The sequence below is a fragment of the Oenanthe melanoleuca genome, chromosome 4, assembly GCF_029582105.1.
Source record: "Oenanthe melanoleuca isolate GR-GAL-2019-014 chromosome 4, OMel1.0, whole genome shotgun sequence".
Classification (NCBI taxonomy): Eukaryota; Metazoa; Chordata; class Aves; order Passeriformes; family Muscicapidae; genus Oenanthe; species Oenanthe melanoleuca.
In genome coordinates, this window is record NC_079337.1 from 63,372,263 (window position 1) to 63,394,150 (window position 21,888).

Sequence of the window (21,888 nt, forward strand, 5' to 3'; positions counted from 1 at the left end):
TTATATATGTGGTTAGAAGTGAAAAAAGTGACATCCGAGGTTTAATTCCTTAAAAATAAAACAAAAACAACCAAACAGTGGTTTTATTTAGTAGAAATAGCAGGAAGCTGAGTTCAAATCCTGGGCATGGCTTTGGCCATGGCTTTGAGGGGAGTGCACCTTTGCCACTGATGCAGCTCTGGAGGCAACTGATGTTTGAACAGAGTCTTTCAAAGGCAAAGAGTTGAGATGTGGTGTGAGAAGTAACTGCTTTATGACACCTTTCTAAAGGAAAAGACATTTGTCCGGATTGCCTCTGCAGGAAAGCAGTAAGTGTGTAAGAGGTTGCAAAACAAAAGTTCAGGAGGCTATCAGAGTGAAGGTTTTGTTTTGTTTTACCCTTTATAAGGGGAGTAGTAACTCTGCTGTCAGTAACAGGGCTGGTAGAACAAGCCTGAATTTTTGAATGACTGACAAGTCCAGTATTTCAGGCAGAAATGTACCACTCCCCTAAATGGCATTGACATTGAGATATCAGCACTCCTAATCAAAATGAGCCTATTTCATATGTCCTTGAATCTTGAGAACAGACTGTTGTAGCTTAGTCCTTGCATGTGACAAGCCTTTTTCAGGCTGGGCAGGGAAAATTGTTATTTTTAACTGGAACAATCCACATAAGTTTTTGAAGAAGAACAGATTCAGGGCAGGTTGTAAAGACTGGAGAGAGTACAGTATCTCTCATTCCAGCTTGAGGGAAAAATAGAACCTCTGAAAAAATAGAATAATATCCTTTTAGTCATAATTTTTATATCTACTGAGACATGATGCCACATCCCAAATATTTAATTCTATTTGTGCACATCCTAGATTCATTTACTCCTAAACATAGTCACTACAATGCAGTAGTGCTGTGCAAAGCCAGAGTGTAGCAGCTCAAAGGATTTGCAGCTACATACATTCTTCCCAGTTCCTATCTGGGGTCTGCACAAGCAGCCCATTGCAGCTCTAGGAAGCCCCATGTACTGCATGGAGATGCCATGTGCAGAGATTCAGTTGCAGGATTACAGCCACAGTTTCCTTTGGCTTCAGTGCTGCTTATCCATCTGATCGCAGCATGCAACCCTTTATTCCTGAGTTTTGCCAGATATTTTAATGTTTATTGAGCTACAGATGAATTCTATTATTTTATGAATTATGAGCTACTCTGAAAGCATTTGCTCTCCTGTTACAGTTGACTGCAAGATTATTAAAACAGGAAATAAATAGGAGGGGCAAGTTTCCATTATTTTGAGTTTCTCTACTTTGTATCTGTGATAACACTTTTACACAGATTCATTGCTTTCCCTGAAAATAATCCATAAATTTCCTTCTTTCTGTGGAGTTTCTGTAAAGGAACAGGAAAGAAAAAATAGTTAAAAAAGAAAATAATCCCTGAATTTTCCAAAAGGAATTGAGTCTGCTGATAGACACACGTCTGATTTGAAAATAATTGTAAGATTTTTTTTCTTTAAATGGTTAGTGGCAGAAAGAGCTTTGTTGGTTAATGCAATAAAAGTAAAATTGTGATGAACTGGACAAATGGAATGGCATCCTAAATTAATTTGGGTTTTCCTATATTTCTGCCCCAGAACTGGAGTGGCAGTGGCTGTAGTTACCATAAGTGCATTGGACAGAAGCTAATGTTGCTGCTATACTTAAGTTCCACCCTTTGAATCTATAAAATGTGGTTGTTGCTTATTTATACCCTGAATAATACATTAAATTAACAGACAGAATTATAAACAAATGCAATAAAGAATAGAAATGCAATTTGTTGTGTTGTAGAAATGAATCTGTGTCTGTACAAATCAATCTGGATTCCCCACCTTGCTTTCCCTTTGCCCCCCAGTATTTTTTTGTCATTTGATCTTGTTTTAAATTTCCATTTAGCTTTAGTCAGGGGCCCTTGAAGGATGCACCAAACCTGATCTGTACCCCACATGCAGCCTGGTATAGTGAACAAGCCTCAATTGAGATGCGGGAGGAAGCAGCACGAGAGATCCGAAGGGCGATCACAGGTACTGGCTCACATTATTATTGGCTCCTTCACTGTGTAGTTCTTTTTAAGAGACCTGTTTCTTCTGTCTCAAGATGCTGAAAAGAAGCAGCCTTGGGTTTTGTTTCTAATATTTGGAGCACAGAAATCAGCAAATGCTTGCTAAGTCTGTTCTCAGAATTGGAGCAAGTCATTTTTGAGGCCCTTTGCAATTACAAATTTACAATTTACATTGTAAAATAACTACTTTTTTAATGTAAAGGAAATATTTATATGTCAAAAATCATCTGCTTTTTTCTTTTTTCCGTATAACTATTACCCATTTGATGGGTTTTACTGCAAGTCCTCCTGGTATTTCTGGTGTCTTTCTTAGCTTTTCCTAGATGCTCCCTTATACTTGTTATGACGAATTCTCTACATAAAGTTTTCAGTATTTTGTTGGGAGGTTATTCTATTTTAGATGTTCCCCTCTTTAGAGCCTTGCTAAAGAAGTCTGGCATTTTAAAGGACAGAGTGTCTTTGTTATATAACTGCCATGTAATTGTAAACTGCTCACATAAGAGAAAACAGCTACGTCTCGAGCATGCACTGCTAATAAATAAAATGAGAGGACTGAGCCATTTGGCATGGGTTTGAATCCCTTGTAGCCTAAAATAAAAGGAAGGATTTTCATACTGGAAAATGATTCATTAAGCACTAATGTTTTCTCTTTAGTTGGACTTTGCTGTGTCCCCCTTGGCGATATTGTCTGAATGCTCTGCAGACATGCAGGGCCATCTGTGTCACCTTGAGAGTAGTTCAGTGCCAGCACATTGCTCTGTTACACAAAAAGCACTGGCAGTAGCTTTCCCTCTGGCTTGTACCTAGAGAGGCCTGGCAATTTAGTTTCATTTATAGCCTGTGCAGAAAGAAGATTTTCTTCTGGATGCTAATTAAAGGCACCTCTTAAACTCCTGATCTGAATTGTCCTTTACTGGACAATTTCACTCTGTTTTAGAGGTGACCTGAAGAGCCTGACCATCCATCCCTTTGCTGGCATTGGTCCTTGTGGCTGCACTCCAGAACTCCAGTGGTACATTTGTTTGTTAGGGTGTTCACTAACTGCTGCCTGCTCCCAGATAGCTCTGGGAGAGATGGCACAAACCAGCATCCCATACCTGCATGGGGGAGGATTGATAGCAAATCAGCATTAATAGGCTATGGTTTGAAAACTAAAGAAGAGCCAGCTACCCAGAGCTAGTTTTATGTTAAATTTGTGCAGTAGCCCAAGCATATGTGCCCAGGAAGGCAGACTTACAGTTCCTTCAAGTGTGTGATGGTGCTCTCAGCGATCTGGATCATTGATTTGTATCGAAGCTGTCAGCACTTCAGTGTTTGCATATGGTTTTTAGTAAGATCAAACTGAGACCAGCGTTAAGGAGGTGAGAATGACATTGAATTGCAGTGAAACAAATGTAGGAAAGATACAGGAAATGTGGGATAAAGCTGGATATATGAAAACCATAGGGGAGCACAAAGAAGAGAGGGTGTAGAGAGGGAGAATAATTGGAAAAAGGTGTGAAGTGTAGGAATGAAGGCTATGACTACCATCTGACAATAAAAATGTTAAGTGTTTCTGCTGTTGCTTAAAAGTCAGTGATGTTGTGATGTGTAAAGTAGAAATAATCAGCAGAGATTAAATACCCTGAAATGTATTTTTAAACTTGAAAGCGTTCCAAGTATGAAATAAAGAGGACCGCTGGAATGGAAATAAGAGGAAGGCAAGCATGGCAACTGAAAAGATCATTAGAAATTTAAAATTAAAAAATAAATACTGGGTTTTGAGGGGAAACTAGACTTCATTTTGCCTTAGCAAAATGAAGACTGAAGGGGCAAAGAGGAAGATAGGATTGAGAAGGATAAACATCATAAGAGGAAAGATTCTGTTTAAGTTTGTGGACAGTTCTGGCAGAAGTTTAGATGGATGTCTATTTCAGCTACATTTTGAAAATGATTTCTAGATGATTGGAATTCACCTATAACAGGGCATGTACATCACCTTGTTGAGTCCTGAGCTAAGAGCCCTTTCAGCTTGTGCACAGATGTGACAGGTTCAGGGCCATCAGCTGAAGTCATGGAGTAACACCTGTTTGATGGTATCCATTGCACAAGAAGCAGTTTTGTGAAAAGGCTTTTTTATAACCCCACTGTGGCCCTGCTGATAGATAAAAAGAGCAGACAAAGATAGTGAAGTCAAATTTCCAGTAGGAAGCTGGAGACAAAAGGCTGAATTATTTTATGATGGAGCATGGTCAGTTTTTGAAAGGGTTTCTGGGGTACCACTGCCAGCAGTGGCAGGGGGGGCTCAAAATTGTTTTTTTGTGCCTCTTTGGTCAAATACACTGTAAGATTGAACTTGAGTGGAGACACATTAAAAGAGATGTCAGAAAAAAACAAATGCTCCAATTGATCTTTCTCCTGTTAAAATAGGTGGAACTATTTTTATTGCTGTGAAGAAGATCTGTACTGGATCTGCTCATATCATTTGTTGGAGGGCTGGAGATAGTTCTGCAGAAGACAGTCACAGGCTTGTCCAGTATGTGCTGAATTAGGTTGACAGATTTTCCAGTCTTAAAACTTCAATTGTACTTCAGAGGTTAAGGAAAAGTTTTGAAAAAGTGAAGAAAGGAAATTGTGGTGTATTTTCCTTTTATGTAGGAACGAAAGGCATGCCTGAGGATTAATACATTGCAGTAAATAAAAGTGAAGAGCAATTTAGATAAAGAATGGAAAGAACAGGAGGACAGGGAATAAGTGTTGGTTATATTTAGGTTTATAGCACAATTCCATTCAGAATTCTGTATTTCTCATAAAGTGTTTTTAATTGCTGTGACAGGTGGAAGGAAAAGGAGGAAAGTGATGTTAAGGTCAGAAAGCAGGAGGCTACATTACTGATTTTAATTGGTAGCTGTGCTATATCCAAATTACAGCTTGGAAAAATGAATCCTTATGGATTTTGGTTTTATGGAGACCTTGTTTACAAGAGATAGACGGGGAAATCAAAAGTAACCATAAGGCCCAGACAAAAGGCTACAGCAGGGATCAGAAGCAAGCTCTTAGTGCCATTTTATGTATTCACTTAAATGTGCAAATATTTAGAAGTATTTTTAACACAGACATGCTAAGAGTATAAAGCACACAATTTTTATACATTTTTATTTTCTCTTCCTTGCTTTATCCTAGGTCGTATTCCAGACAGTCTGAAAAACTGTGTTAACAAAGATCACCTGACTGCAGCTACACATTGGGCCAGCATGGACCCTGGAGTTGTTCATCCAGAGCTTAACGGTGCTGCATACAGGTAAGTGTGCTGAAGAGGTAGAAGAAATACCTCCATAATTCAGTGTAGGTATTCAAGAACAGATAAAAAACCTTCCTATTAATGATTGAAGTTCTTTTGCATTACACACCAGCTATATTGTTTTTGTAATCATTGTGGTCAGGAGGATAATCTTGTTTTGCTTGGTGATGACAGTTATGCTGTGTCTAACTATTAATCCTCTTAAAATCTTCTTTTGTTGGGTTAGTATGTGAGCAATATACATTTGTTTGTATATTCAAGTAAAACAGTTCTGGTCATCTCCAGTGTTGCAGTGGAAGTTTTATGTTCCTTTGCTGAAGGTAATGATACAGCTGTAGGTTAAAGAAAGACTTTCAGTAATAAACTTATGTTGTTTTGTGGCTCCCAGACAGAAGAGAGAACAAGTAACTCAGTATTGAAAACAGTGGAACAGCCTGTGGTGATTATGAAAATATGTTTAAAATAGCTTTTTCTAAATTATATGTTTAATTTTTAAGCAGAAGCATTTAAGAGACTTGATCTATGTATTCTCAGTCAACTGTGAAAGCAGGTCTTAATAATTAATAGAAAGGGGCAATTTTTTACCTCTGATATGCACATTCCTTAGTTGCTTTGTTTGCTCGAGAGTCTTTCTCTGTCCCTGTATCCCTAGCAGCTCTTCTAGCAGCAAATTCTTCTCAGTAGCCAGCTTCAGACAATTTTTATTTATGAAAAACACCTGCAGTTTTTGTATTTTCCAGTATGATGTTTTCACATAAACAGGATGAAAGTGGCAGAAAGCTACAAATGCCTGCTTCCCTCAATGCCTTGAGGAAAGGGGCAGAGCAGTCCTCTCACTGTTTTGTCATACCTCATTATCCTAATCCTGATCTTTCCACTGTCCTTCCTTATGCATCTGCTCTACCTTTGTTGTTCTTTAGGAGGTCTCCCCATACTTCTATAGAGGAGGGAATTCCTGATTTTGTGTTAGTCCACATGAGAAGTGAGCCAAAGTTATCCTGTCCCAATGACTTGTAACAATCTCATTAGAAAGGGATGGAGGAGTGTCAGGGATGAGTGTCACCACCCTCTGCCACAATCTCCTCATCAGGAGCCAAAAGTGCACCAAGGGAAGGGAATAACTTGGATTTGGTGATCATATCACTTGAAGATGTTAATTTCTGGAAGTATGCCCATAGCCCTAAATATCTAAGAAGGGTGTTTTTATTTGCTTAAATGAGAAGCTCAAGCACATGTTCTCCTCCACACAGCATCTGGTTTCATGGGCACCAGTTGGGAGTAGTGAGGGTATGGCTGAATGTAATTGGGGCTTAAAGGCAGGTGTTGCTGGACAGGAGGTAATAACTCCAACCCTGTCATGGCAGTTATGAACAGGGGTCCATGCCCAAATAAAATGGAGCTTTTTGTTCTCGTTTTGGGGGTCACAAGACCAGCAGAAGCAGGCTTTGCAGCCAGAAATTAATTTTAACTTAGGAATGTTTGGGAGAGTTAATGATTTACAAGGTAAAGACCATATGTATTCAATTTAGGCAGGATAAACAGAGAACTGAGTGGCTTTTCAAAACATTGTTTCAGTCCATTTTTTTAATAAAGAAAATTTATTGTAAAATTCTGATTTAATTATTTTCAAATGCAAAATAAAACTAATTTAGGAATTTTGAGGCAGGAGTTAATAGTTATACAATAAACATTAAAGCTTTTTGAAGGGGCAATAGAATAGTGTTTGAATGTGGGTAAAGGCAGTTACTACTGTGTGAAGTGCAGAATATGCATCACTTGAAGCTCAGGTTTTATGAAGGAATTGGTTTCAATAGCAGTGTTTACTGATGCTTGATTCCTGGATTAAGAACAGCATTTGAATTGATTGTTCAAACCGAGTTTTTCTGTCCTCTCCTTGCAGTCCAAGATTATGTTGAGCTCAGTGAGTTCTGAAGTCTTTCACAGACAGTCTGATGTTTCAGATATGCTAATAACTGCATCATACTCATGTAATTGCATTAGAAGATAAGACCTGGGATAATAATTTGTATGTTAAAAAATGCAGATATCTCTTTTGGTGAACTAAAAGTAACAAGGATGTTTTATTTTGGATATATACTTCAGTTGTGTTTTGATGTAGGACAGAAATCTCAAATTATCAGATATTACCACAAGCCAAGAACATTGAGCATTAGTCAGCAGATTGTAATCTAGATCATCTGAATATCATCATATTCTGGGGAAAACAAAACCATTTACTGTGTGAAATGCAAGACACCCTATCAACACTAAAGATCATGCAAACAGGACCTATCCCATGACTAAAAATCAACAGTGCTGCTGAGAAGGAATTATCTGTAGTGGTCTTGGTGAAGTGGCATAACATACCCTGGTCTTGTGTTACTGCTGTATATTTGTTACCAAGCTGCCTGTGAAACAACCCCGTGCTATTTCCTGTGTCACAGAGCAGGCAGGCCATAAGCACAGAGGAATTCAACAGCTAGTAGCAGTGATTGTACCATTTATAGATATTTCACACATCTTCCTGCCTCCTGACAGGTAGAAGATAAGGCTGGATAAGGCTCTGAGCAACCTGGTCTAGGGGAAGGTGTCCCTGCTCATGGCAGGGAGTTGGAACAAGATGATCTTTAAGGTCCCTTCCATCCCAAACTAATCCATGATTCTGTGAATACCTGACTTGAATGAGAATAGCTGGATATTGGTAAATCAGGAGTTACTTCATGTTGAGGTACTTCACTGGTGATTTTTAGACTCAGTGCATGATAACAGAGCACACTTAAATTTGAAGTTCTTCTAGGACAGACTCAGTTTCTTGAACAGAGCTTAACATAGTGAGTTCAGGGTACTTCTGCAGTTTAAAAGACAGATGAGAGTAAAGTAGAAATTCAAGTTGTAATTAAGAGGGCTACTGTGTTTTTCCTCCAAAATTAAGACTTTTGGGGAAGGGGATGGAAGAGTATGAATTAACAGAAGAGGTATAACTGATTGCTCCCTTCTGCTTTCACAAAAATTTAGTTCAGTGGACATTTTACCTAGAAAACATTTCACCTTACTGCTGCTAGAGGAGGAACATTAAGGAGAACTTCATGAAGTGAGGGAGAGGATGTATCTGCTGGTTAAGAATAGAAAAAGTAGAAAGACTAGAAAAGCATTAAGTAGCAGCAGAAGGGAAAATTATATAGAATACAGGTGCTCATGGGTGTGTGTGCCCTTTCAGAGAAAGGATTTGTACAACACTGATGATTAAATGAAAAAGGAACAAAAATTTCTAAAAGAGGATTGCAAAGAAGGATTAGGAGTTGTCAGCCAAATTTCAGTTTCTATGGAACAGTATGGTGTCTGTATGTTGACTGCTGCCACCATGTAGCTTTAGGACAAGAAAAAGTTGTAGATCCTCTGGACATTACTAAAAGTCTGTAGGAAACTTGTGCCTGAGGTGAGTTGCTGGCAGGTAGAATCCTGGTGGTTATGACTTGGTGTCCAAGGGAATGTCCTTACATAGAGAAAGGATATTTGGAGTCAGAGTAGAATTACAGCCGTGCAGTTTGAGATGTTTAATGTGCTCATGAGGTAACTGTTAGTGCTCCTGATTCAGCACTGTCCACTTTCACCAGGGGAGGCTCAGGCTTTTCTTCCTGAAGAAAAAAAACAGAGTTGCAGAATTGTTGTCTCCTTGACTTTTCCAGCTCTGGTGTGTTGGTACTCAGGCAATATGTTGTTAGAAAGTAGAGATTGTGTGTTGACAACAGCTGCAGTGTTGGACTTTTAAATGGAAATTTGTGTCATGTTGTGTGTCTTGCAAAGCACCTAGAATAACAGAAAAGCTGTTTCAAAATTAAATTTAGATAAAACAATACTGTGTGACAGTTTTCATAGGAGTTGAAGCAAATTTGATTAATAAGATTCAGATGGAGTTACTGAAACAAGCAACTAATTTTATTAGCAACTGCAAATTAATTCCAAGGAACCTCAGTGGAGAGGGAATTAGCATAGGAAGCCCTGTAAATATGTGTGCAATAGGGAACAAAGTTATCTGGCCTACAGGTGGTGTGATCAGTCACAGCCTCATTACCCATCCTGGGTTACAGTCAGTGTGGTGTGTAGGAGTCTTTCCCAGGATGACCAGACCAGTGTGTGGTGTCCCTGTTGTCCCTGTGCCATGTCAGTTCTGCTGAGCCCCTCTGGCTCTGTGTTTCCAAAAGCAGTTCCCATGATGTGGTGGAAGCAAAAAACAAGCCAGGGTGCTTGCATCCAGCTTTTTTCTCCTGAGTCTTGCCTAAGTTCTGCACTAATTTGCTGCCAGTTTGAAGGAACTTGTGATGAGCAACACATATATTACCATGGAAAAGATGCAGAAATGGAGTGAAATTCCCTGATGCATTGAGCTCTGATGAGGAGAATAATGTGATACTTGAAAAAAGCTTGACAAGACAAGTGCCTTTTGTCCCACGTAATTCTGGTAAATATGTGGGTAGCAAAAGCTGCAGTGAGTGGTAGTTTTGTGTGTTCAGGCTCTCAAATGGGTAATGCTCTCACCAAGATGCTTGGGTGGGCAGAGTACAGCAGGAGAGAATGAGGGAAATGAGGGATGAGTGTGCAACTTTATGATGAGGAGTGGAGGCAAAGAGTGAGTCATAAATGGCCAGCATGACATAACAAATAGATATTGAGGTACTTGACTAAAAGGAAAACATTTTTATTAAATCCTTGTATCGCTGTTGCTTTTATACAGCATTGTGAAATACCAGTGTTCATCAATTACATCTGAAGTCTTGGATTGGAGCAGTAGATTTGCAAGATTTTTTTAGTCTGGTAACATCAGAGCAATCATAAAAATCAAGCTGAATCAGAAAGTGTTTCTTTTGTTGAATGCATAAAATATTTAGGCCTCAGTGTTTGTCCAGATAGAGTAAGAAGTCTTTAAAATCATCCATAAATTTTGTGTTTGCATTTCTTTTTCTAAACTGCCTAAAGCACTTGTCCTCTGTGTAACTGGTTCTCCTTCAGACAAGTGCAGCAGCAAGTTTGCTGCAGAAAAAGTTACTCAGGTGCAATAAGCTTGAGTTTACAAGTGTGTGGGTGTGATGGCTTTTTGGGGGAGCTGTCAGGAAGCTGAGACTGCAAAAATAGTGTACAGAAATAATTTTTCAAACCACAACAGTGAAAATTTAAAATTCCTACATGAGAATGAAAGAGGGAAAAAAGGAAAAGTTGTAGAGAACATACTGCACGGACCCAACTGGAATTACTTCTTGTTGAGGTTATGCTTTGAGAGGAGTGAAATTTGAAGGTGGTTTCCTTTGCTATTAAATCTGAAGAAACAATCTGGCAAACTTTCACTCTCACTTGGTTAAAGCATCTGTTGCTTTATGTAACAGCATCTGCATCTCACCTGGAGCTGAGCTCTGTGTCTCTCCAAGTGGTCTGAAAGCAGAAGAGGCATCTCTGTAGCTCCCAAAGGAGGCAGGGTGGGCTCTCTGCTGAGTCAGCTCCTGGTTTAATGTCTGCTCTGCTTCTCTCCTCCCAGCAGGTATCCCCCGGGCGTTGTGAGCGTGGCTTCCACCGGCATCCCTGCAGCAGTAGAAGGAATAGTCCCCAACCCCATGTCTCTATCACACGGGCTCCCTGCTGTAGCCCACCCGCCCCACGCTCCTTCCCCCGGCCAAACTGTCAAACCAGAAGCTGATAGAGACCACCCCAGCGACCAATTGTAGCCAAGAGCAGCATTCCCGACATCGGAGAGCCGAGCCTGGAAAACACAACACACAGCAAAACCCTGGATTCTGATTCAAGGCAAAACCATGAACTTACAGGAGGAGACGACTATTGCTTTAGAAACTGGTCCAATATACAGTATAAAAGGAAAAGGTGGGAGACAAAAAGAAGATTTGGAAACATTTTTTCCTCCGTATAAATTGTAGTTTGTCCCTGTCCAGTGGACTGATTCACTGTTTCTGTGTCCTATGGGTTCTTTGTTAAGCAAGAGAAGTTAGTAGTTAATTATATCATGAATGTACTTGTCTGTGTACAGTTTCTAGAACATTAAAAAGGGTTTGTTTGCTTAGCTGTCAACAAGGAAAAACATAAGGGAGGCATTCAACAAACCAGTTTTGAGATTAAAAATCCTTTCTTTTATATTTTCAAACATGCCCAAAAATGAGGCAGTTGGCAAACTTCTCAGGACAATGAATTTTTCCCATTTTTCTTTCTACGCCACACAGTGCATTGTTTTTTCTACCTGCTTGTCTTATTTTTTAGAATAATTTAGTAAACAAAGAAAAACAGTTTCTCCTAATTTTGGCATGAATTCCCTTATTTCAAAATGAAGACAACCTTGCAAAGAGATTTTGAGGAAAAAAAAGAGGTTTTGTATAAACGAGCATTGTGCTTTTTGTCACCAGTTAAAGTATATATTATTGGTGGTATCTGGAAAAGGCACTAGACTACTGAAAAGTAGCAGCATTTCATTGCCTACATTGATTCCTTCCTGGTAATGTGGTAGGCTAGCAATATTTTTGGTTAAAATCATGTTTGTGACTGTAACCATTTGTATGAATTATTTTAAAGAAATAAAAATCCCAGACAAATATCATATGTGTAAAAATTTTTATTTCTAGTAACTGTTTATTCAACTTTTATTAGGTTTCTTAGCTGTAATTTTTAAACAGATGCTGTCAAGTATTTCATTTCTAGCTTTACTTTGCTCTCTGTTGTTTGTAATACTGTCTTGGAAGCTTGAAAAATAAAAAAAAAAAAATTCTTTCCATACCATTTTTCCCTTTACATTTCGTAAATGTTGATCTTTTTTCCTGTGTTTCTAATGGAGTTTGAAATTAAGATGGATTTTGATTTGTACACCGGCATCATCAGCTACAATGTGGTAACAGCATTTATGCCACCACTGTGGGCAGAGCAGAGGAGGTACAAGAGCAACACAACAACAACAGTAATAATAATAATAAATGTCTTTTGCCGAAGTCCAACATGAGAAGTGTCCATTGTTTTATTTGCTTCTGTGATGATGGAAGGGTGCAGCAGGGTGTAATTGTATTTGCTGTATTGAAGGAGTTTGTTTCTTTGAGCACAGGCAGAAGTGTGTTCAAGGCAGGTTAATGCCAGCTGGATGCTGTTCTGACCTTTCCTGTTCTCCTGGGTGAGACATCCTTCATCCTTGCAGCATTTAAAAAAAAAGGACAAAAGTTTATCTGCTTCAGGAGGGAAATCCATGGTGGGCAAAAGTGAAACCTCTTTGGTGGTCTGTTGTCTCTTTATTCACTATTAGTCTAAGCAGTACCCCCACCTAAGGTTGGTGAGCTGGTTTTATGTGATCTCTGAAAAGTTCTGGCCCCTGTTCCAGCAAGTCTCCAGAGCAGCCTCCACCTCAGTTTGGGAAAAGGGTAAGAGGCTGCAAATCACAAAACTCAGAAATTTGTGTGTCTGTATGCAGGGAGCTCTGTGTACAGTGAAATTTTGTCTCCATGGAAGAGAGGAAGTTTTCTTGCCTTAAACATTCAGAGCTAAAAGTGTCATTCATTACAATTTATTTGCTGGGTAAAACTATTTCTGTTCCCTCTGTGAAGCAAAATAGAAAACAGCCTAAAGCTGCAAGTTATCCCAGCAAAGACACTGCTAAGAGCTTTGAGGCCAAAAACTCAAAACACCAAATGCAGTCTCCTGCTGTTGGAAGTGGGATTTCATATTTCTTGGGCAATTCATATTTTAAGATGCTGCTTTATCAGCCTGAAGTTGCTTATTTAACATGTGTAAAACAAACGTTTAACATCTGGCTGCCAAGAATTGCTGAGAGCCACATTTGCATCCCCATTTCCCAAGGAAGAGCCAAGAGGGTTCCTTGAATCGTTTGGACTTGGCTTGTGTAAGTACCTTTTGTTTCTAGTGGATCAGTAATTGAACTGGAAATGGTGTTTATTGTGTGCACCTCAGTTCAGAAGCATTTGAGCTCTTGTTCCTGCTTGCTCAGGCACAAACTTTTCAGGATTTGAGCCTGAAATGCACTGTGTGTGTTCAGTGTTTTTATGTTGGTGTTTGAGGTTCTATCTTGGTCTGACTGGAGCAGAGTAATCCAGTTTCCTGCTTCAGAAAGGAAGAGCCATCTGGGCAGGGACAAGACTGATGGACACTGATTTGGGCTATGGACTGAAAATCTGAGTTAAAAGCAATGAAAAGCCAAGCTTGGAGGTAAATGACTGATTGGAAAAGTGGTCCATAATAAACAAAAGGATTTAAGCCAGAGTAACCTTCTATCTTTTATGATTGCTTTTGTAGGGTAGTGGAAATGTGATGAGATTTTCCTCTGGTGAAGGATGTGCTAAATAAGACAGCAGAAGATACAGTTAGTGGGAAAATACAGAGTGGAGAAGGTGATGGCAGCAGAGGCTACAGGTGACCTGAGGCACTGTTGAAAGAGGAGTTTGAGCAAAGTGCCTGCCTTGAACATGATTTTCTTTAGGTGGCATTATTTGAATTGTGGGTCTTGATGAAGAATGAGGCTAAAAATGACAAAAATGGTGCTGGCTCAAAGGCTGCTGGCAACAGCAGGGTGGCAGGAGGCTCTGGGGCTGCACAAGAATTTGGTTCTGTCCAAGAACAGGCAGGAAGGTGCCAGTTCTGCAGATGCAAAGTTGGGTGATTGCAAATGAAACAAAAATTTAGCAGAAAAAGAACCCAGGGTAGGAGTGGTGGATTGCTGCTGTGGGAAGGAGCAGATTGACCTGGCACAGTGGTTTTGGTAGGTCTGAGAAAGGATCAGAGACATTGCACAGGACCTGTTGCATCTGCTGAGTAATTTTGGTCAGGCATTTTCAAGAGACTGAGCTGGAGCTGAAGTCACAGGAGAGACAGGCTCTCAAATTCACTGATGGTGTACAGGGCTCATAGGAGAGGAAAGCTTAAAAGTGAAGGCTGAGTTGGGGAAATGGCTATAGGTAACAAATGCTGTGGATAATGGAGAAATGTTGAAGGAATGCTGGTATGTGGCAGTTTAAATGGGGTTAGGAAAAGTTCTCTGTCAACAGGGAAGTCCTGGGATTCAGTCCTGAAGTCTCTGCAGCTTGGGTTGAGGTTTTTGTTTTGTGCTTGGGTCCTTTATTTTTTATTTTTAAATACAACTTTGTTTTGATAATCCAGAATGTGAGAACGTTGTTTAAAGGTTGTACAAGATTGCAACCAAACCAAAAAATAGAGGCTTTTTTTCCATTCAGGATAAAACACTTCTTTTTTAACAAGCCTAAAGGTTTTTTTCCCTTATTACAGGCTTTTGGGGTTTTTTTGAGAAAATGCCTTATTTTTTTGTCTCGTTTCCACCTCAGATGATTAAGTCTGGCTTTCCAAATGACCATGATTGCTGCAGTCTATCTGTTCACAGCTTGCTCCTGGCCTGAGACTGAGTTTTCTCCTCTTGTTTCAGTGGATACATAGTGTTGATTGTTCTGCTTGAAGGAGAAGGCTGCACTACCAATATTTCCTTTATTCAGTTCACTCCAACCTTACTATTTTGTAAATTGAGAAAAAGAAAAAAAGTCATTAGTTTTAAGGGCAGAGTGTAGTATTAGATCATTTGTCTGACCACTTAGTAAAGCTGTTAAGTGTGATATGTGATATGAGTCTTCCTTAAACCTGATACCATGTTTTGAATTTAGTAAATCTTTCAGAAAGATTGCTAGTATTTATGTTAAACTGTCAAGTGATGGGCATTTTCTTACTGTTTCCTTTAATAGCTTGTTTAAACAGGGGATGACCGTATTTTTAAATGGCTTTATTTAATTTGGCTTTCTCTGCCTCTAAATTCCAGTTATTGTTTCATGTTAAACATGAGGTCATGTAGGCTGGCTTGAATTTAGTGAACATGTCACATTTTAGCCATTTTGCCTTTGTACTGAGGTCAGTGACACATCTTCCAGGAGGAACAAACTCTGTTATTCATCTGTTTTCTTTTCCAGTTGCTTCCATTGCAGTATCCATCCTTTTTTTGTGGCTCTGTATTTTTGCCCTTTGGAATGACAGAGTCCAATGTGGTTATCTTCTGCAGATGGAATTTCAGGGGTTCTATCTCAGTCTTCCAGCTGTTGTCTTCTTCCTTCCATCAACTTTCCAGTTTCCTTGGTAAAATATTTTCTTTCAAAGTCACAAGTGCTTGAGGAAATTAATTAATCCTCTTCTTTGTCCTTCTTTGCCCAGGTAGCACCTCCTTAGCAGCCAGAGCTCCACACTGAGTGGTTCTGCCCTTGTCATCCACCATCTGCACACTTGGTGTGTCTGCCTCTTGCAGAATGGACCTTACCTGGGTAACACACTTCAGATCAACATCTGCCTCATCTCCTTCCTGGTCTCTTTCTAGCCTTTGGGAAACCTGGAATGTTACCCCTAGAATTCTTCCCTCTCCTGCAGGGCAGTTCCACATTCCGTCTGTGAGTTTCAGCTTGACACAGACTCAGCTCTCCTTGGCTGACCTCCTTACACGGTCACCTCACTAAAACCATGTCATATATTACATTTTTTGTATCCAGTTTGGGGTTTGGGATCACCCAGCTGGTTTGGTTTTTTGTTCTTTTGGGGTCTTTTGTGTAGATCTTCATCTGGAGTTTCATTCCTTCATTTTCTGTACCACAAAAACAAATACACCTCTTCATATCTGGTCTCAGCACTTTCCTTTGCCTTTACACTTTTACTCAGAGCAATGATGGAGTGTTTTCTTGAAGCAGCACTGTTTGTTCTGGGGGGGTCATGATGGTGTCATGGCCACTATAAACAGACTAAAGTATGTCCTTGGGATGATTAGAGGCATCTGGGACATGCCCAAGATGACGCAGATAATTCTCTGAGCGTGTCAGTCCCTTGAAGATACTTGTTACTTGCACAGTCTTTAACTACAGATCTACCCCCTCTCCTTTCATATGCTGCCTAAAAAGGATAAGGAGCTGCTGCCTCAAGAAATAAAGTAAGGAAGTTTAAAAAGAACCCCAAAATTAAATGTTTGAAGGGTCAAAGATTTAAAGCAATGAAGCAGAGCAAGATTATAGCCTGAATTGCCACAATAACCTTTTGTTACGTGTCAAGTTTGATGTATTAGAAGCAGACAATTCTGTGTCAGTGTGACAGTGCTATTTATTTGTCTGTGCTGTGCAAACAGAGACCTTCTAGAGTTTGGGAAAACTTACAGAGCTGGCTCCCCAGATAAACTCTAGGAGTCAGGGCAGCAAATCAACATCTAAAAATAAATCTCCTGAGGAGCTGGCATCCCAGACTTGTGTTTCCAAACCCCTCCAGCCATTTTCAGAGTGTCCCACCCAATGCAATGGATTGAATTCTCAAGCCAGTTGCCCCTAACACAGCTGTCAGCTCCACAGCCCATCCCCATCCCTGGGAGCTGGGGAAGCAGCAAACTTCCTCCTCAGCACACCTAAAAGCACCAGAGTAAATCCTATTTAAGTCCCTGCTGCTGTTCAGTAGGATTTTGGTTAAGCCCTCATGTAAAGTTAAGTCCATGCTGTATTTTACTGCTCTTAAACCACAACAGAAAGAAAATCTGCTGTTAGTGTTTTCCAGTAACACATTTGCAGTTATCAGCACCAGTGGTTTCCATGTGAAAATGGGGTCAGGGGATTTCCAGCCTCTTTTTGATACGAGTTTTTGTTGATTTTGCTGTTTGCATGCTCATGTGTTTTTTAAGGCCTAGTGTATGTGGAATGTGTTTATTGTGTTATGAAGTTCTGGTGATAGATTTTTGCCTCTTAAGTTGCAGTACTTTGTAATTAGCTCCAAGGCCATCACTTCTCATTCCCAACATGGAGTGGCTGTCCTTTGAAATTGATGGCTGAAATGAGGTTTTCAAGTATTCATATTCTGAACAGATGTAGTTTTCTTTTTTCTTTTCCTCCTGCAGATCAGCCATTTTCAGTGCAGAACACAGCCCTCATATTGCAAGAAGCACAGGTAAGAGCAAAAAACCTCAGAGCTCATTTCAGAGGTTTTCAGCCTCCACAAATGTGAAGGAAAAAGGCATATGCTTCTGCATCATGTAACTAGGGGCTGTGTTCTGATCCTATTTTACAGAAAAATAGAAGTCTTGATTCTGTTCAAAGAGCAGTATTAAATTGTTCCCCCTTGGATTGTGGCACATATCCCACTTGGATTTTTAGATGCATCCTGGAGCAAAATGTGTCATTCCAGTGGATGTCTTTCCAGGTGACATGGGGTCTGGACTCAACCTCATCATTTGGAGAACTCTCTTTATGTGTTACATCCAACTTTGCTGGAAGTAGGATAAGCTTTCTGATGTCACAGTGATCCCCAAAGCTCTTTAGTTTTCATCTCCAATTAATTGTCAATGGAGCTGCAGTGGCTCCCAGTAGTTTGTGATGTTTCTGTGACACAGCAGAGTTCAGAACTAGGAAGACACCACAGTTTCCCTTTGAAAAAGGCTGTTGAGCCATTAGATGGTGGCTGCTCTTAAATCTAGATTCATCTGTCTGGACTCTCTCTTCTGCTTGTCTTCAGTGACCTAAGTAGAATCCTAGGAGGAATAACTCCTCATGTATGGAGTTTTTACTGTTAAGTGCTTGAACAAAACCAGGGAGAGTCTCTGGAGTAAATCTGTTATTGCAATTCTGTAATTTACTAGTTTCAAAGTGACTTTGCTACATATGAGATGTACACAGCAGAAATAAAATACCATCCAGGAGAGGTGGAATGCTGCTCATTATCCCTCCCTCTGTCCAGATACATGCAGTTCCCATCAAATCCCTCCCCAGAGGACACAGAAGGATGAAACTTCTCCAACCTGCAGAGCTATTTCTGAAAAACTGCTTTGATAATCCACATCTCATCATTCACCCCCAAAATCTATTGTTGTGAGGTTTAAAACTCCAGATGTTGGAAGCACTCCCAAGCAGCTGCTTGGGCTCAGCTCCATCAGCCTCTGAAATCCCTTTGGGGATGTAGATTCCTGGGTAGAAAGGGCAGTGATTTGTTTGAGATATGTTGGGGGTTTTCCAATGCTTTTTCAGTGTGTTCATTCCAGGGCTCTGGACTTTGAGAACTGCAGTGCCTGCCCAGTCTGCTGTAGCCTTCACCTGGCTGAACATCTCAGGGGATGGAAATTGCTGCCTGACCTTCTCAGCAGGTTAAATACAGGGAAATCCAGGGGAAGTCAGGGATGGAAGCGATGTCCTTCCCTCCCCACCCGCAGCGCTGGGCTGTGGAGGTGCCAGCCCGGACCCTGGTGAAGGGATGATCTAAGGGATGGTCGAAGGGATGAGCCCCTGCCAGCCCCTGCATTTCGCAGCAGGGACGAAGCAGACTCTGAGCTGTTGTTTGCTCCCATTCCCTGCTCAGAATCGCTCCGTGCTGGCCGCTCCCCGGGGCCGTGTCCTGGCTCTGCCGCACCCGGGCTGTGCTGCACCAGCTTTCCCACCCATTTCTGGGCTGCATTTCACACCTCCGCCTGATCCGGCTTGTGCCTGTCACATACGCTTTACTTTTTAATCTTCTGCTGTCCCCCTTTCCCTCCCCAGGGGTGGGGGCTGATGGTGACAAAGGCGCAGGACACCGGAGGTCCCTCGGCGGTAGCCACTAGATGGCAAAATGCACTTTGTGCATGGAAAGGACGTGTGGAACCCCCGGGAAACCGGGCTGGGCTTTCCCCGCCGCTGCCTCAAGCAGCCTCCATCAATGTTATTTTTATAAACTACTTTGGAGTGTTTAGATACTGCGCATGGAGCATCTGCCCCTCCAAAGTCTGTAAACGCTCCTGTTTTTATTTTCGGATTGGTCATTCGCGGTTGGCAGCAGATTCTGCCATCGTGTCTCAGAGTTTGAGGAGGATAAGGTATTAACCAACACGGGGAGACTTAAAAAGCTCTGTCTGTGCTGGCTCCCCTGTTAATCACAAATCAGGACAGGGGCTCTATAAATGATTCCTTCTATTTGTAAGCAAATAAGTGAATATTGGATAATTCCTTCTTCAAATATTTTAGAAGCAAAAACACGGGGGGAAAGAAATGAAACATAGGCGAAACATAGACACCCTTGGCATTTTCCAAAGCTGGGGCATAGATTATGCTGTTTGCTATCCTGACTGTGGGATTTTGTCCTCTGTAGAACACATCCTTGTGCTTTTGCCTACTGGAGATGTCTCAAGTTACAGATTTCCGTCAGGGTCTGGAGGCTTTTTTTGTTTTCTCAGTAGCTTCCAGGGGCCCTCAGAGGGAAGTTTTCTGTTCCCTCTCTGTGATGACAGCAGCGCTTTTGGCTGGCTCCCTTCAGCCAGCTCTCACACATCCAAGCCTGTCCCACCCTCCTTGTCCAATTCCCTGACAATATCCTGCAGTCATGCACCTCCCTGCATTTGGGTAGTGGTACCTGTTCAGAGATGCTGGGACATGAAATCCATCCCCTGCACACCTGGGTCCTGCAGTGGCTTCAGTGGCATCTTCACTGCCTGTTTGGCAATGGTTCTGCTTGGAAAGGCAAACCCCAAGATGATGATGTGATATACCAGGTTTTGGAATGTAGTGGGAATCTCCTGCTCTGGAGCATCTTTTCTTTCTCTGTGTCACTGGCAGACTGAGTGTTAGATTTAGGCACAATAATAATGCAAATAGATTTGGTCTAGAAAAAAACAGTTGATGAGAAACAGATTTTTGACCAGCCATTTATTAATGGAGCATTTGTCTTCTGAGGGAAGGCTACTGGATTTCTGAGTGGAAGGCTCTGTACAGTCCTATGGAAAATGCAGCATGGTGCTGGTCACTTCAGCATCATAATGTTTACATGGCCACACTGATGTTCTCATAATATCACAGGTTTGGATTTGCTAATTTTTGAGTACTTGCCTTCAGAATCTTAGTGCTGATATTTTAAGATTTGTATTCATGAATTCACCTTTAGTTCTTGTGGCTTCAAAGTGTTCTGGCTGTTCTAGTAATGTGATTGATCAGGTGAGATGACAGTTTTCAGGTAACTTCCTGGGATAGCCTTTGGTTTGCAATAATTTCCTATGAGACAAAAGCAAAAAACCCAAAAAACCAACAAAACCAAACGAAAAATCTGCTAATGGAATAAAACCAGATTTTCCAAGAATGCTAAATATATAAAAAATATATCTTTTGCTGGAATTAAAATCGATTGACAACATGTATCTGTCTTTGATGGAGATAAGGAACATGAAGAGCCATGAAAAGAACCTGATGGTCCCAGTTACAGCAAGGGTAATATATTTGTTATTTATAAAGGGTTAATCAATGATTTACAGGCATTGCAATCAATAGTTAATTGATTGTTGTAGGCTTGGTTCCCACATGGCTTGCAGCTATCTGCAGCATTGCATTCACACTGTAATGTATTTATTAGTTATTAAACACACACTAGGGTTTTTAAAATGTTTTAAATGTTTTAAATTCACTTTATTAGAGGTAACTAAATTTTCAGTGGCACATCAGTGAGCTTGAGTTCTGTCTTCACATTAACAAAAGGGAATATATGAGAAAGCAGCTAATTTGGCCTTGCTTTCTTTAATTTGAGGAACCCATCAGCTGCATACACTGGAGGAACTATCACATTATAAAAGTAATTTTAAGTAAAACACGCCATTTATGGAAGAAGCACTCTTAAAGATTTTTGTAATTACAAATATTTGTACTGTTAAGTGAATTTCATTGAAGTATTTGTTGTTGTTGCTTTATTTCCCTGGAGGACTCTTCTGTAGTGGGAGCTTTGTTATGTTGATAAATGTGCCTGAAAGCTTTATAATGTACTGATGCATTGTAATGATAAATAGAGCTGGTTAAGTAGTAAAGATCAAACACACAATTAAACAGACTGTAATATACATCTTGCTGAGCAAGGGAAAACAATAGTGGAATCAGTAGAGATGAATACAAATGGTTTTATTGAACTAAGCAAAAAATATATTCTTATGCCTACAGAATGAGGAAATTTAGCCTGATACTTGCACGAACAAACTTATAAAGTGCTTAATCAGATATAAAACATCTTTAAGCTGTTCAGCATTTGCAGTCAGCAGACAGGGCTTTCTCTGAGTAATAGAGATGTGCAAGAGGCCAGAGGTTGTGAGTGAAGCAGCACAGCGTGGGACAGCTGGGAGAGGAGCCTGGCACAGCAGGCAGGGCTCACAGGTCTCAGCAGCAGGAAAATTAACAAAAACACGTTGCACTTGACAAAAAGATTGGAACAGAGTGTTGGCAGCACCTGCTCCTATTGTCCAGAGTGTCCTTTCCTAGAACCTTTCCCAGCAGGGAGGCTGGTTCGCACTTGGCGAGGCCACAGAGGTTTCACACTTGTTATTGCTGCTTGCTCTTCCAAATGCCAGGGGGAAATGTGATTCAGAAGGAGCTGGAAGAGGGAAATATGGCCATGCACTGTTGCAGAGGCACAAAAAGGAAGCTTTAACATAAAGGCATTTCATTCCCCACTCAGAGCAGTACCCACACAGCCTTCTTGCAGATTGTTCTTGTCCATTCCAACCTTGAATTTCTCTGAAGGGTGTTATAAGTGA

At 40.6% G+C, this 21,888-nt stretch overlaps 1 protein-coding gene across 13 annotated transcripts in view; it reads left to right on the forward strand.

The window, feature by feature from the left end:
• CTBP1 (C-terminal binding protein 1) overlaps positions 1 to 12,339 on the forward strand; it is a 233,234-nt gene extending 220,895 nt beyond the window's left edge. For 7 of the 13 annotated variants that reach the window (XM_056489049.1, XM_056489050.1, XM_056489059.1 and 4 more), the window contains 3 exons: positions 1,909 to 2,036; positions 5,237 to 5,354; positions 10,882 to 12,339. In XM_056489049.1, coding sequence (XP_056345024.1) covers positions 1,909 to 2,036; positions 5,237 to 5,354; positions 10,882 to 11,068 — 433 coding nt within the window. In that variant the 3' untranslated portion in view covers positions 11,069 to 12,339. The remainder of the gene's footprint in view (positions 1 to 1,908; positions 2,037 to 5,236; positions 5,355 to 10,881) is intronic. The other 6 variants (XM_056489052.1, XM_056489051.1, XM_056489062.1 and 3 more) reach the window with 1 other exon arrangement.
• The last annotated feature ends 9,549 nt before the right edge of the window (positions 12,340 to 21,888 follow it).